We start from the raw sequence: 15,108 nt of genomic DNA on the forward strand, positions 1-15,108 counted from the left end.
GAGAACATGCAAACTCCACACAGAAAGATCCCACGGCCGAGCCGGGACTCGAACCTGGAACCTTCTTGCTGTGCTTTTTCTATTTATGCTTTAGTAATCTATAATCTTTTTTTAAATTTATTTATTATACTATGACGTTTTTATGAATTATTATACTATGATGTTTTTATGCCTTATTATACGATGATTCATTTATTGGGTGGCTCGGTGGTGCAGTGTTTAGAACTGTTGCCTCACACTGAGAAGGTTCCTGGTTTGAACAGTGGACCTGGGGAATTTTTGTGTGGAGTTCGCATGTTCTCCCTGCCCCAGTGTTGCTTCTCTTCAGGTACTCTGGCTTCCTCCTGCTGTCCAAAGTCAAGCACATTAGGTTAATTGGCGACTCTAATGCCTTACTATACTATGATTTATTTTTATGCCATTATTGTACTGTGGAATTTTTTTACACCTTACTATACTGTGACATTTTTATGCCTTATATTTTATGCCATAAATATGCCGTATATATATATATATATATATATACAGTCAATATACAGTACATACATGTTTCCATATCAAGAGTAATGTTACCATATGTGTCACCTATAAGAGGATATGTTATATACATCCTCTTGATATATGAAGATATAAGTTTATAACATATATGAAATACTCATAGTAAAATCCAACTTTATAAATATGTGTTTATTAAAATTCTACATGTATACATATGATTTTCTTAATAATTTCTTATTAAATTTAAACATACAAGTCTATCTTTTATATTTACATATATAATATGAACATATACTGACAGGCTTTGGGATGGATATATAAAGTGTCAGGATACATCAGTAGTTGTAGGGGTACAGTGTTGTTTACAATTCTCCCTCCTTGTGCCCCTAAAGGAGAGTATAACATCTCACATGCCCTTCCTCCTGTCCTCATATATTCCTTGAAATCCAAATTGAATGTGTTTTGTGAAAAGTCCTTCCACAAGCTTCACTGCTCCTCTTCTTGCCTATCTGCCTCCATTTCCTTCCTACATTCAGAGAGAGAGGGATGCAGGCAGCCACTGTGTCGTCTCCATGGTGTCGAGCTCCATCACCATCCAGGACCCACGTGACTCTCAGAACCGGCGCTTGTTCTGCTTCGACTACGCCTACTGGTCCCACAGCGGCTTTGCACAGGACCGCCGTGGCCTGTTTGTGCCTGAAGAGCCAGGGGGACGATATGCTGACCAGGTCAGGTCCAAGGCAACCTGGTAGAAAAGGCAAAGGATCGGTACAGTCATTACAACCAACAAGGGTACATAAATTTGCACTGCAGCTCATAAAATGTTTTCTATCCACAGGACAGTGTGTTCCAGGACCTGGGAGAAGGAATACTGGAGAATGCACTGCAGGTAAGAATCATTATGTATTTCACTCAAGAGTCACGTTCCTGTTTTCGTTCTGTGTTCCTTGGCTTTCATGGAAACTTTGGAAGTTGTACTGTCAGTTCTAATAATAAATGTCCTGAAACAATGTCTACAGGGTTACAATGCCACACTGTTGGCATACGGGCAGACCGGCTCTGGAAAGAGTTACTCAATGGTGGGCTATGGGCCGAACAAAGGCCTGGTTCCTAAACTCTGTGACCGACTGTTTGAGGCCATTAGAGAAAACCAGGATACCAGACAGTGTCAGGTAGAGTGTGTGTGGCTTCTTCAGCACATCATAATTTCCTAGCACACAGTGTCATATTTGGTTGTGTAATGGTTATGGTGAAATGTCTTCTTAATGTCTTTGCTCTTGATGTCTTCACAGGTCTTTTTCAGTATGATGGAAATCTATAATGAGCAGGTAAAACTGGCAGCTGTGAGCAGTTACTTCAGCATTGTCGTTCTTCCTCTTGTCTGTTTCTTCATTGTGTGTTTCTTTGTCTTTTAAATCCAGCTACTGTTAAGCAACATTTTCATTATAATTTTTACTATGTACTATAATTTTCTCTCCCCCCTCCTCATCCAGGTAATTGACCTGTTGTCTCGGGGATCTCGTACTCCAGCAGGGCTCAGAGTTAGAGAGGAGCAGCAACGAGGTTTCTATGTGGAGGGTCTCCGTACAGTCCCCTGTGACAGCGCACCACAGGTACAGAGAGGAATGTGCAGTATATGCAGAGAAAGAGGTTTCCACACACAGACAGCAAAGGGTAGCTCAGTAGAAAACTGTGATTGATCTTTGTACTAAATTTGGTTGATGTCTGTATTGCATTTGGAAACATGTAAAAACATGATCATCTAAATGTTTCTGTAGGTGGAGCAGTTGATGGAACAGGGAACCAGGACTCGAACCACAGCTGCCACTCACATGAATGCCAACAGTAGTCGCTCACACATGCTGATTATCCTCCAGCTGAAACAGGTACTGTAAATGCTCCACTTACTGTTGTGGCTTCAGAAATCCTTCAGATAATCTTCCACACAATGCTTAAAATACGGATCAGTAATTGAGTAATTAATTTTTTGAAATGGTTTTCTTATCCAGTCATATCCTTGATATGCATCCATTTGCATCTCTCAACAGTCTTCTGATGCCATTTACATGCATGCAGGTGTCTCTGTACATTATTATCAGACAGCATACTATCTTCAGGTTTCTTCCAACATCTGTTGTTGTAATTACTGTGGCTCCCTGCCAGATCTTTTCCAAGGAGAGCATCACAAAGCAGTCCAACATTAATCTAGTTGACCTGGCTGGCAGTGAGCGTCAGCGGTCATCCGGGTCAGAGGCTGACAGACTTAAAGAGGGCACGGCCATCAACCTGAGCCTCACCACCCTGGGCAATGTCATCAGGTAGACCCGCTGTTTAATTTATGTTTTTCTTTATTGAGTTTATTCATATTTTATATATCCTCTCCTCTCATCTCCTCCAGTGCTCTTGCTGATGTGGCGGTCGGGAAGAAGGTCATCCATATTCCTTACAGAGACTCAGTTCTCACCAAGTTGCTGCAGTCTGCACTAGGAGGCAACAGTCGCACTGTTATGGTAACAGACACTTTATAGAATCTAGGGCTAACGTAGCATTTTATAGAGGGTTCATCTTGGTTATTTTTAATTTTGGAAAATGATTCAATTTTCAAGATTGCCACATTGAGCCCTGCTGATATCTGCTACGAGGAGTCTCTCTCAACCCTGCGCTATGCTGAGAGGTACAACAAACCATTCATGCAGTGTCAGGTATTATTAGGCGCTCTTTTCCTTTGTTCCAACTGTACCCCATTCACACACTTCACATTTTGTCCACCCTATCTCCCCCACTTCTCCAGGGCAAAGCGTATCCAGAACCGGGCAGTGGTGAACGAGAGCCCCACTGAGCGTCTTGTTAAAGAGCTGAAGGCAGAGAACGCCAGACTGCTACAGCGGCTGAGCCGGCTGGGCCAGGAGGGACGCAGAGCAAACGACGAGACCAGTAAGAACCACTGTTAGAATAGAATAGAACCCAACAAACGAGGGTTGCAGAAGTCAACATGTATGTTTGTGTGTTAAGAGGAGCTTCGTCAGCTGTTGACCCACAATGAGCTCCAGATCAGAGCCATTCAGACTCTATGGGAACAACACCTGCAGGAGGCGCTGAAGGACTGGGAGCAACAGTATGCTAATATCACACAGGTACACACACTCACACACTCACACACACACACACAGATACACAATCAGAGATGCACACACTCCATAGTTTCAGATGAGCTTTGGAAAACACATGAAAACAGAACTTAGTGAAGGTTTAATGTATAAACACATCTTTGCACGTGCACTATGTGGATATTTTTCAGCTCCTCTTCTTGTTTCCTACTGCCATTCACAAGGTCTCTCTGTCTCTGCCTCACTGTCAGGAGAGGAGGATGATGCAGATGCATCCCTACATCCTGAACATCAATGAGGATGCTCAGCTGTCTGGGGTGGTCAAGCTTTTCATCCAGGAGGGTGAGTGTGTTTGTGTCTCTCTCTTTGTGCTGGATGATCATCTCACTCTCTCATTCAGTTTACCTTTTAGAGGGAGGTATTGTCAAGGGATCACTACAGTTTTTAGTGTGTTTGATTACATTTTGTTGTAGTTTGTGTAGTTAGTTGTGTCATTATTGCTGTTTTGTGTTCCAGGTGATTGGGACATTGGCCTGTGTGACTCCTCTCTGAGGTCCATTTCTATCAAGGGCCTAGGGTGAGTTTTCACCACATCACATAGATCACATACAATAGAACATTACACACCCAGTGCAAATAAAGTGAGATTACAGACACTAATCTGTCCATACATGATATCTACATGTGGATGTGAATGATGCAATTGATTGGCAGCTTCTTCTAAGCATTTGCCCTCATTCCACCTAGTGCATGCTGGGATAGGCTGCAGGCTCTGTGACCCTTAGCATGCAAGAAAAGTGAGTGTAGATTTGTCTGGAAGCTGAGTAATGTGTGATTGTGTGTGTATGTGTTAGGATTCAGGAGCGTCATGCTGTGTTCAGGAATGAACAGCGGCGGGTAACACTGACCCCGCAGCCAGGGTCAAAGGTCATTGTCAATGGCCATGCTGTTTTCCAGACAACTGAGCTACAGCACCTGGTGGGTCTCAACACAAACACAAACTTAATGATATGACTGTGTGATGTGCTGTTAAGTAGACACACAACATGTTTCTGTCTCTTTTTGTCTCCCTCTAGGACCGTCTTATTCTTGGTTCCAACTGTACCTACCTGTTCATTGGTTATCCATCTGAGAGGGGAGGGGATGACTGGAGTCGCTACGACTACGACTACTTCCAGTCTGAACTGGCTGTTGCTGAGGGTATCCACTTGGGTGAGTGGGAGGATCAAAAGCTGGAAGTAGAGGAACATTTTTGAGAAAACTTGTTAGATATTAGTAATGTGTCTGTGTTTAGGTGAGTCCAACGCTACGTCCACTCAGACAGACCCCAGTCTGCTGGCAGTTTTCTACGACTACATCAAACTGATGCCCATGGTGGCTGAAGCCAACCAGATGAGCCAGGAGCTGAACAAGGTGACACTCCCACTTTCACTTACATTGACATTCTTCATGACATGTTTTTTCCTCTCTGTTTTTTTATGAAACTTAAGGAAGCTGATTATCTCTCTGGTTAGTATGTTTGAATTGGAAGCAACTATGTTTGTAAAACATGTAGTTAATAATGAATGAACATCTGCTCTTTACTGTCTGCCATGTTTGTAGGGGGTAGAATTTAAGTTAGAGATCAAGAATTTGGCGCTGTCAGATTCAAAAGGTCACGATCTGGAGAAAGAGATTGTTGTCAGAGTCACCTCAGTGGGAAGAAAACAGGTCAGTCTCTTGCTTTCTTCCTGTGTTTTTATTTCTGTCTCTTGTGTCCACATAAGTTATTTTATCATTTCAGTTTCAATTTAGGTTTTCATTTGGGCTTGAATTTTTGTTTCTTTGTCAAAACTACTTTAATACTCCCTCCCCAGGTATGGATGTGGTCCAAGGCCAAGTTTGTGAACCGTAAATTCCTGATGGAAGAAGTCTACCAGCAGCATCAGGCTGAGCAGAATGCAGACAGTGTGGGTAAATGGAATGAATGTTGCTTATGTTTTTTTAAAATGTAATGTTTAAAATATTTACAAATCAGCAGAAATGCGTAATTCCTTTCTGTTTTTGCTGCCCCTTCTTTTGTGTAATGGGAAATCAGCAAGCCTGAAAATGTTCAACATGGACTAAAAGCAAAACAAACCTGGTTCAGAAAGTGAACAGAACCTCTGAGTAAAAATGGCAAATAGATATGAGATCTACAGTCATCTGCAGTCATCTGCAGTCGAGAAAATTACAAAAACCTCCTGTATATTTATCCTTTTATACCCACTAATGCTTTAAATTCAGTAAAATGTGACTAGGAGACAGAGAAACATTAAAAAAGGTTAGAGAGGCATGATCACATGGTGTTATCTCACAGTGCTTTTCCGTGTTTAATGTTGATGTCACTTTCCACATGGGAGTTATTATAGCTGGATGGAATGGGAGTCTGATGTGAAAAATGGACAATTAAGTTGCACAACACAATAGCTAGATTTGCCAGTAACACATTTCAAAGCAATGACTCTAGTGTTATACTTGATCTATCTTTGGTTCCTGCCGTCAGAGAGTAGAGGGGGTGTTTACAGCGGCATTACCCAGAGATAAAGACCCGTTCTGGGATCCAGTGGAGCCTCTGCTGCTGGGCACCGCTCATCTCTGGCTTCAGTCTTTGGCCTTCCGCATCCCTCTGGAAGAGCAACTGGAGGTACAACCACAGAAAACACTGCATACAAACACACTAAACCCACACATATCTGACGGTACTGTCAGGTGGTAGATAAGTATAGAGTGATGACGAGCTGATAATGTCTGTCTGTAGGTGCTGGGGTCAGAGGGCACAGAGGAGGCCATTCTACAAGCACAGCTGGTTCCCTGCAACTCCACCGGACTGTATGAAACACACACACACAGCTGCACATTGTAAGCATTCCAAATAAACACACAGATATGAAAGTAAATCATCTTTCTCACTTTCCAGACCACTTGGTGAAGATGACATCCTGATCGACCCATCTGAGTTACTGGGTCGACGACTGGACTTCCAGCTGTTCCTGGAACAGTGTTGTGGCCTGCGCTGGATCAGAGAGGCCCGCAATAGAGGGGTTCAATTTGGGTGAGGCATTCGGGGTGACATACAGAGCCGTGCAGGGCACTGAAGAGAGTTTGAAGCACAGGGAGAATGCAGAGAATTCCTACAATAAATTATAGCCCAGGAACTGTAGGTCAAGATGGGTAACAGCAGAACATGTGAAATTTTAGCATTTAGTGGAAAGAAGACATCACTTAGATTAGTGGTTACATGAAGAACCTTGTGAGTAAGACCCTATTGATTTTTTTGATTTTTTGCATATTCTGAGAAAATTAAACAAGAGATGGTCTTAGTTTTAATATTTGATGTCTGGCACAGGCATGGATTAGTGGTGCAAAGGATTGAGAGTGAAGTGTCATGATAGATGGGAAATATTACCGTCCTCTTGATTCATGTGGCCAGAACTGAGATACTGTACTCTGTTCTTCTTCTTCATTCCTATTTCCTCTTCCTCTGCTCTCTTAGTTTCAGGTTATTTGACTGCAGCCAGCCTCTCTACACTCCAGCAGTGTGGCACAACTTCAACCCTCTGTTGGATCACAGAGTCCACTTCGCCTCCCTCCACACCTCCCAACGTCTGCTGGACTACCTGCAGAGCAGTGCTGTCGTGCTGGAGCTCTGGGGCCTTCAAGGTGAGAATGAAAAATTAATAAATGATTGACTCAGATATCACCCTCATCTCAATGCCTTCCTCCTCCAACCTTTGACACTTCGTCTGGCACCCTGGTTTGATTCATTTCATGTTATTGCTTTGTTCAAGTCATTACTATGAATGTACAACACAAAATAGTAACACAGTCAAAAGTATCATTAAAGCTGCTAATGGGTGTTGCCTTTCTGTCTCAGACGGTTGCACAGATTTGGCATCTCCTCTGGAGGGAGTGAGGATGACTACAGAGGGTGTGTTTATCATCGATGAGGCAGGCACAACCAACACTGCAGTACGTTTGATGTTGAGTCTGTATCCCTGCCTCTGGAGTGATCTGTCACTTTGGACTGTTTCTAAATCTGGATGTATAAAGATTTGAAACTATGGAAGAGATACATGTGCATTTCAATATATTATGTTTTTACCTAACCGTAAGACAAGTTGTGAGACAGTACAATTGAATCATAAGATATACTTTGGCAACCACGGTTTTTATATAAAAGTGTGTGTGGTGGCTGTGTGTGTGTGTGTGTGTGTGTGTGTGTGTGTGTATATGTTGCAGTCTGTACATTCTGCAGAGCTCAGCTGTTCAGTGAGAGCTCTTCAACAGGACTTGGAGGACCTAAAGAGTGTTAATGCTTCCCTGAGGAAAGAAAATCATAGTCTGAGAGAACAACTCAACACAGCCAGGAACGGCAAGTAACACACCTACACACCAAAGGCTGCTCAGTTTGTTTTAATTCCAATGAACTGAAAACAGAAATTCAAACGTACAGATTCAATTTAAAAATAGTTAAACATCAAAATATCCCCATTCATAATTTTTAAGAAAAAAAATAAAATGGAATTCATTCACTCAAATCTTCTCGCTCACACACCTTTCTCTCTTCTTGTTTCAGGTGGGGATAGTGCGCGTGGACGGTCGGTGCGCCCCAGCTGCGATGCAGAGTTTGCTCGTGCTCTCAAGGTTTTCTACCACAGTATGACCTCAGTCAGGGGTCAGCTGCAGCGCCTGCGCAGACACAGGCCCAGTGTATGTATCCATGCCTGTCTGCAGCATTAGTATTAGTGACTAGTTACTGTTAGTACAGTAAGGCCTTATTCATACAAAACACTGGTAATCAACAGTGGAGCTATGAAGAACAATAGACAGTGAGGTGCAAACAGACACATATACAAATTAACTGGCATTCAAGACACGTCTCAGTGAGATAAGAGTGAAGTGACCACAGTAACTGGTGAGGATTTCATTTATTTACTTACTTGGTTGCTTCAATCAGAGAATTTCCTTTGGCCATGTTTTTTTTTTCAGAATGGACTGCAAAGTCAGGGAACATTTCAGGAAATTTTAGAAATGGTGCACAAGAGGTTACATGTGATACTCTGTACAATATACAATCTATATGTTGTCTTCTGCTGTTTTTCAGTGAACCAGCTGTAAAATGATCAACAACATTGGTTTGGCATTTTATGGTCATGGAATTTAGAAATCAGGGCTTCAGTGTTTTTGTAATGTTGAATATTTTAGTTGGTAATTTGGAAATGCATTAAGGAGAATGACAGGTGTATTAAGCCCTGGAATACATAATTGTGCACTGTTAATAAACTTGTGCGTATTACTGTGTGTTTTCCAGGAGGAGTCTGACCTGCTGGGGCTCAGACTCTATATAGATGAGCAGAGTCGTCTGCTGAGAGACTTCTCAGAGCAGCTGGAACACAGCGTCTCCGCACTCAAACAAGATGTAGCCGCCATTGTCCGCCGGAAACGAGAGCGATCAGGAATCTGGTCTTGACTGAGGAACTGTTTACTGATTTTAACAAAGTATTAACAAGGTGAATGTCTCTGGTCATTTTCTATTTTACAACACTGCAGACATTTCTAATGTGAAGAGTGTGCAGAATAAAGATACTGCCATTTATAAGTAGCCATTTCTAAAATCTCCACCATGTTAATTCTAAAACCACAACATTATGCCATATGGTCACTGATCTTCAACTTTTATGTTATTGATATTTCCAAAATCCTAAAATAAGTTTACAAATTAATATTAGTCACTTTATTTTTTAAAGTGGAGGGCATTCAGATGTCTTAACCACTCAACCATCACCAGCTGTGGTAGCTAGATTAGCCTACAAATCAACACAATAACATCAAAAGCACTGAAGTCTATAAAACGTTTATTACACTGCATGTAAAAGTAATTACAGTCCCAAACGGCAAATAAATTAAAAGGCAAAAACAACTCAAGTTTCAGAATTCCCAGTATTATGTTTTTGAACCATCACTGATAATGTGTCATATTTTCAAGCTGCTGCGGTTCAAGTTGAAGCACAGTATGACTAATGACAGCATTACATCAGAAATCAAGAAGGCTCTTGTTCCTCTTCTGGTTGTGGGGGGCTGATAAGAAGGATGAGATATTACACATGAGAGGAGGGGAGATATCCTCAATCATTGTGTTGAGTTTAAAGATGAAGTATTTACCACAGCACCTCTCATTGTAATGTCCAACAATTCAGAGGTAAAAGCACAATGGTTAATGTTTGTAAGCAGTCACGACTTCCAACAGTACAGACAGTTGCTGTAGGTCCAAAAAAAGATAAGTGTGGGCACATTTACAGGAGGAGAGGCAGAAGGCAGATGTGAGGCAGATTAGTCATCACATAGGACAGAAAATCTATGTACAACAGATACACAGGCAAACAAGTTGAGAGTAGGCAGTTGGTCATAAGAAACTTAAAACAGGTGCAGAGAGACAAACACAACCGAACAGACAGGAGCAGGGAGGCAGCAGTGAAAGGCCAGAGAGTCAGCTAGGTACATTTGAACTGAGGAGGTAGAATGGAGAAACACAAAGCCAACTGTGGGACGGACAGACAGCTAGCTACAGATATCCTACTGAGGTGTGTGTATGTGTGATCATGATCAAGGCAGAACCCACGAGTCGGTTAGTTGGTTTGATTTGTGTTAAATGTTACAGTAGTTCAGATTCTTCAGAAATAAGCACCATTTCTACTGAACTGATTTTATGTGTTGTGTATTTTCAAAAAGCACCCGGATTGTGTGTGTGTGTGTGTTTGTGTGTCTGTTCGTGCGCAGGTACAGAGAAGGCTGAAGGTAGAGGTGAGGTAGGTTAACTGGATCTTGAGGGGTTGGGGAACAAAACACATACGATAGAATATAGACAATATACACTTCCTGTAACATTTTCTGTGGTGTAAAATAAATGTCAAAACATTTAAAGCATGTGAATGCTTCTTTTTTCTCTAGTTTAACTGCCAATGGTCTGTACGGCTTTGGAAAAGTTGGAGTTCTGAGTCTGTACAACATAAGCACACGTGATCGCAGAGCATGTAGAGTAGCAGTTTGGGTACATATCAAGTACACTGGTGAAAATGACATTAGAAAAAAAGCACTTACTCCAAAAAAACAACCTTTCAGCCATGTGGATGTTACAGATTTCCAAATAAAAGTGTTATCTGTTTCCACTTTTTAATTACACTGCAGTCTATGCAGCCATAAACTTGAATGCAATGATGGACGTATACCTGAATTTTCAGTTATAATACTCTGGTTGTCAGCCAACTTTTAACAGCACTCTTATTCTGAGGATAGACAGAGAGTGTTGTGTGTTGTACAATTGTGAAGCCATTTCAGGCAACTTTTAGACTTTGACGTGACTCTTATTCTGCTTATTCTTAGGATATTATTACAGAGACCGGTTGGTTGTCATCTAACTGAACAAGCAATGCTTGAGTAAACTATTTTCTTTGTTGTTTCCAAAGCTGCCTTGTCTTTCTTTGCCAAGCTAATGCCTTTTTGCAGAAGGGTCAACACTAAAATTGTTACTGGCTGAGCTGGAATGACCCCCTGCATTATTCCACACAACCACATCCATATTATATCACCCTCTTTCTGACTCTGAAACAACCCTTTAACATTCTGGGTTCAGTTCCCTCCATTATGTTTTCTCTATTTACTGGAGGTGTGAACTGAAGTTTAAAACATACATGACTACTCATGTCTCTATTTCTTACTCACACCCACACTCTCGCTCACACACACACACACACACACACACACACACACACACACACACACACACACACACACACACACACAGAGTGAAGCTTTCAGCAGTCAACAAATGATTTTCACAGTATGAAAATATTTCACTAAAGTACAGAGAGGTCCACATTGTCACATTAGGCCCATATTTGTCAGTCCCTAAAGCCACACAAAGATAAACATCATTCATTAAGAGCTGCAGTCTAAGACAAACGAGGATTGGGAATAATTAGTTCAGACTGAAATAAGTCAAAGTTTCATGTGACACATTACCAAGGGAGAGGACAAACCATTTAAGATTGTTATAAAAGCAGTACTTACCACTGTTCACACATTTAATAATATTCACGTAGCTTCTGCAAGATGATGCAGGATCATTATTTGGAAGTAATACCACCGTCAGACAGGTCATGACGCTTTCAAAACTGGTGTCCAACCTCCAGATCCAGGATCTGATAAATCATCCACATTACACCTGCAGGAAACTGTAACTTTTCTTGTCCATGAGATACATCAACCTCCCTTTCTGAATTGTCAGTTTTAGTCTAGTTTACCAAAACTTTGTAAATTCAAATATGGTAACATACCTGTCCGGCTTACAGTGAAACCTAACTGAATCTACAAAATATTGATTATGTTCACTGACTGAACTGTGTTAGTCAGTAACCACACAGCTAACAACTGACCAGTGAGTAACACCAACTGTCACCACTGAAGCACTCACTGGTACATTCTCCATCTTCATACATTACCACACTAAACAGGCAAGTGTGCATCTGCAGGCAGCAAACCCTCCTTTAAAAGGCATTTACAGCTTACTGACAATAGTTTCCTGTAAAAATTGAGACTTCTCTCAGGCGCTTGTGCCGTCATTCTCAGGAACTCGGCTGTCACTTTCTGTGGTTCCGTGGGTGATGAGAGTAGGTGGGGCCTCAGATATGTCTTGCTGGCTGCTGTGCCTCGAGTGGCCATCTATCTGATGGAGGCTGCTGTGAGTGGAGAGCGGGTGGTCAAGACGTGGCATGCTGCCATGGAAACTGCGCTCCTCGGTACCTCGGTAAACCATAGTATCGCTCCTGAGCAAGGAGGAAAGAGCAGAAAGACCATACCTCATATGATTTACACCACCTGAGAGACAGACAAACAGAGTGTCATGGATCTCATGTTCTACCTGTCGTCTCGATTGCGGCGCAGGCTGCCGTGGTAGCTGGCCTTGCTGTGGACGCTGCTTGCTTTACTCCTGGTGGAGGTGGGATGGCCATGATGAGTTCTGGCTGGTTCATCAAGGTCGTCTAGGACAGCCAAGTGGGTGGAGGAGGCGTGGGTGGAGGTGCCCTACAGTTAGATAGATAGGAGAGGTCAGAAAGATGTAATAATGTTTTTCTTAAATAATTTAAAAGCTACGATCGTGCAGTGAGATATAGAGATATTCTACAGTGCACAGTAAGTGCTTCAATCATAATCTAAAGCTCTTTTCTGTTAGAAGGTGTTCAGGTAGTCTGATGAATGATGATTTAATGTGCTTGGTGTTTGTGAGTTGACAGAAAATACTACTTCCAGCTAGTGTTATGTTACCTGTTTTGTTGCATTTAGGTTTTGAGCCTGGTTGGGTTTGAATTTTATTCGTTTCAGATATAATTCATTAATAACTTTTACTTTCTTTCTCGGACTGTGCCAGTAATTGTTGTGTGGAGCTAATGGACAGAAATTGATGAGATAAAGCAAAAATATAGCTTCTGGTCTCAAATTTGGAGAAGTGAAGATACAAGAACAACAACTATTGCTTATTTTGTTGCTTCTACACTTTATATTACATTATTATTATTACTACTACAATATTACAATGATTATTTTGATAATGCCGTATTATTCCTGTGTTTGCAGTCCTACCTGAGTGGATGTTCCTCTGGACTTCCTAATAATGGGCGTGTTGGGTTCACGCAGTAGAGACTGGGCAAAGTCTGGCTGCTCCTGCAGCACCTGGCGAGACTCGTTCACTCCACTGCTGCAGAGAGAACAGAGGACAGGAGTAAGAGTTTTAAGAGGAGAGACAGGAATATTAGATAAAGAGTTTAAAGGGAGGGCAGAGGGAAGTGGGGAGCACATAAGTGGAAGAAAGCAGTGGGACAGGAAAGGGGGAGAGGGGAAAAGGTGCAGAGTGGTGGGTTGGAGGAGAAGAGGAGGAGTAATGTAAGGAGCGCAAACAGAGGAAAGATGGGGAGGTGAGGGAGACACGGAGCAGAGGGGGAGAGGAGAAACAGTGGAACCGGAGGAGAAGGTTAATGTGCTGTTATTGAAGGTGAGAGGACACAGGTGCAGAGAACACTCATGTCACCATAGAAACAGACACTACAAAGAGATATGTGTGTTTCTCTGCAGATATCAGTTTACTATGAGCAGTGATGTGCTATTGTCTAAAGCAGTAACATAAAATCAATTCTATTATTCAAAAACATTTTCGGCCTAATAAGCATTCAGTCTGAATGAAAATCATATAAGAGAGACCAAGAAGAGGACAAAAAACAAACAAAAAGCTTCCGGTCTATCATCTTACTCTTTGCGTCTGCGTCCATGCAGGAAGCTGGCCCATTCAAAACAGGTCTTCTTACTGCCCACCCAGAAAACAGAGGGAATCCCCACCACCAGCATCATCAGATATTTAATTAGGAACAAAACCATGATTGGCCGACTGGTTTTCTCCACCTAAAGAGAATAGACACATTGAATATTAACTCCACAGTCATCCAATAAAGACAAAAGGTGTTACAGACTGAAATATAGAAGGGTCAGAGGAAGGCAACAGTTTTTATTATTTTGGAAAATAGACCTGTATTTAAGTTTAAAATACAGGTAAATATAAGGTAAATAAACTACTTGATCAATAAGGGGACCAAAAATATCCAGCACTGTCAAGTGTTTATAGTCCAGTTGTGTCAGTTGTTATGAATGTTGGAAGAGGGAATGTAATTCTAGAAAAAAACTGAGGTCAGGACGTACAGCAACAGCTTTCTCCTCAGATGGACTTGAATTTTGATGCATGACACAATATCTCACAGCAGAGGGCAGGATTTTACAACAGTTGTGTAGGTTATGTGGGATCTTGGTACATATTAGCTGTAGCTGGTTTAAAGACACACCCTCATTTTATAGAATCTAAATCCCTAAGTTTTGACTAACTCACAGTTGATGTTTTGAAGCATCAACTAAGAATTGAGTTTCAAAAAATAAGGAGAGAACAACAGAGAACGGAGAACAACTTCAGTCTGTAGAGTATATTTAAATGTGAAGTATCCCGCCCAGATTTAATCTTTCTGAAAGACGTCAAGCAAGAAGATGTCAAGGAAAACACAGAGCCAATTAAATGTCCCATTTTGTGTATACATGCACAACTACAAGAGACATTTTGAATCTTTTCCAACTGTCCCATGAAAATTAAGATAAATGCTTGTAAAAATGCTATTCACAAACTATTTTAGTGTTCACACTATCTTCTAAGGTGACTCCTAGGGGAGGAGGACTTTTACAAAGCTTAGGCGTAGATTTTGTTGATTTTGAAAGAACCAGGGGCCGGGAGAGTTGGTATGTATTAATTAGCTTTAATCTGTCTCGCTCAAGCTTAGATTAAATGTCTCAGATTTAGGTCTTAATAAAACAAGAAACCCTGAGCCTGCAGTGAATTACCACCCATGCACACCCATAAAAATAAAGTCATTTGAAATTGAACAATGCCTACACA

General features: G+C 41.5%; 2 protein-coding genes across 4 annotated transcripts in view; one reads left to right on the forward strand and one right to left on the reverse strand.

The window, feature by feature from the left end:
• The first annotated feature begins 978 nt into the window (after positions 1 to 978).
• kif28 (kinesin family member 28) lies at positions 979 to 9,381 on the forward strand. Of its 2 annotated transcripts, none has more exons than XM_087178962.1 (26): positions 979 to 1,226; positions 1,337 to 1,387; positions 1,518 to 1,670; positions 1,791 to 1,826; positions 1,992 to 2,111; positions 2,277 to 2,384; positions 2,662 to 2,816; positions 2,897 to 3,008; positions 3,105 to 3,172; positions 3,290 to 3,432; positions 3,511 to 3,632; positions 3,857 to 3,953; positions 4,119 to 4,182; positions 4,460 to 4,583; positions 4,682 to 4,817; positions 4,900 to 5,018; positions 5,208 to 5,315; positions 5,462 to 5,554; positions 6,130 to 6,270; positions 6,385 to 6,455; positions 6,544 to 6,678; positions 7,120 to 7,286; positions 7,501 to 7,595; positions 7,866 to 7,998; positions 8,203 to 8,336; positions 8,938 to 9,381. In XM_087178962.1, the coding sequence occupies exons 1-26, from the start codon at positions 1,071 to 1,073 to the stop codon at positions 9,094 to 9,096; spliced, it is 3,000 nt and encodes a 999-aa protein (XP_087035088.1). In that variant the 5' UTR covers positions 979 to 1,070; the 3' UTR covers positions 9,097 to 9,381. The 2 variants fall into 2 exon arrangements, with proteins under 2 accessions (XP_087035088.1, XP_087035089.1); XM_087178963.1 differs by having other exon boundaries at positions 1,035 to 1,226; positions 3,857 to 3,947; positions 4,122 to 4,182.
• An 83-nt stretch (positions 9,382 to 9,464) lies between these two features.
• The window catches only part of LOC111668834 (frizzled-3-like), a 28,301-nt gene continuing 22,657 nt past the window's right edge, over positions 9,465 to 15,108 (reverse strand). For both annotated transcript variants that reach the window (XM_087178961.1, XM_023424981.1), the window contains 4 exons: positions 13,927 to 14,075; positions 13,263 to 13,377; positions 12,544 to 12,707; positions 9,465 to 12,448 (listed from right to left, as the gene is read on the reverse strand). In XM_087178961.1, coding sequence (XP_087035087.1) covers positions 12,226 to 12,448; positions 12,544 to 12,707; positions 13,263 to 13,377; positions 13,927 to 14,075 — 651 coding nt within the window. In that variant the 3' untranslated portion in view covers positions 9,465 to 12,225. The remainder of the gene's footprint in view (positions 12,449 to 12,543; positions 12,708 to 13,262; positions 13,378 to 13,926; positions 14,076 to 15,108) is intronic.

The sequence above is a fragment of the Seriola lalandi genome, unplaced genomic scaffold (assembly GCF_002814215.2).
Source record: "Seriola lalandi dorsalis isolate HSWRI2012SDOR001 ecotype SW California unplaced genomic scaffold, Sedor1 jcf7180002054763, whole genome shotgun sequence".
Classification (NCBI taxonomy): domain Eukaryota; kingdom Metazoa; phylum Chordata; class Actinopteri; order Carangiformes; family Carangidae; genus Seriola; species Seriola lalandi.

Bases quoted from the DNA above. Each gene is read 5' to 3' on its own strand.
- kif28 (XM_087178962.1), top strand. From the start codon at position 1,071: ATGGTGTCGAGCTCCATCACCATCCAGGACCCACGTGACTCTCAGAAC. The intron at 2,817-2,896 runs GTAGACCCGCTG...CATCTCCTCCAG, and splicing joins ACCCTGGGCAATGTCATCAG to TGCTCTTGCTGATGTGGCGG. The intron at 3,009-3,104 runs GTAACAGACACT...TCAATTTTCAAG, and splicing joins GCAACAGTCGCACTGTTATG to ATTGCCACATTGAGCCCTGC.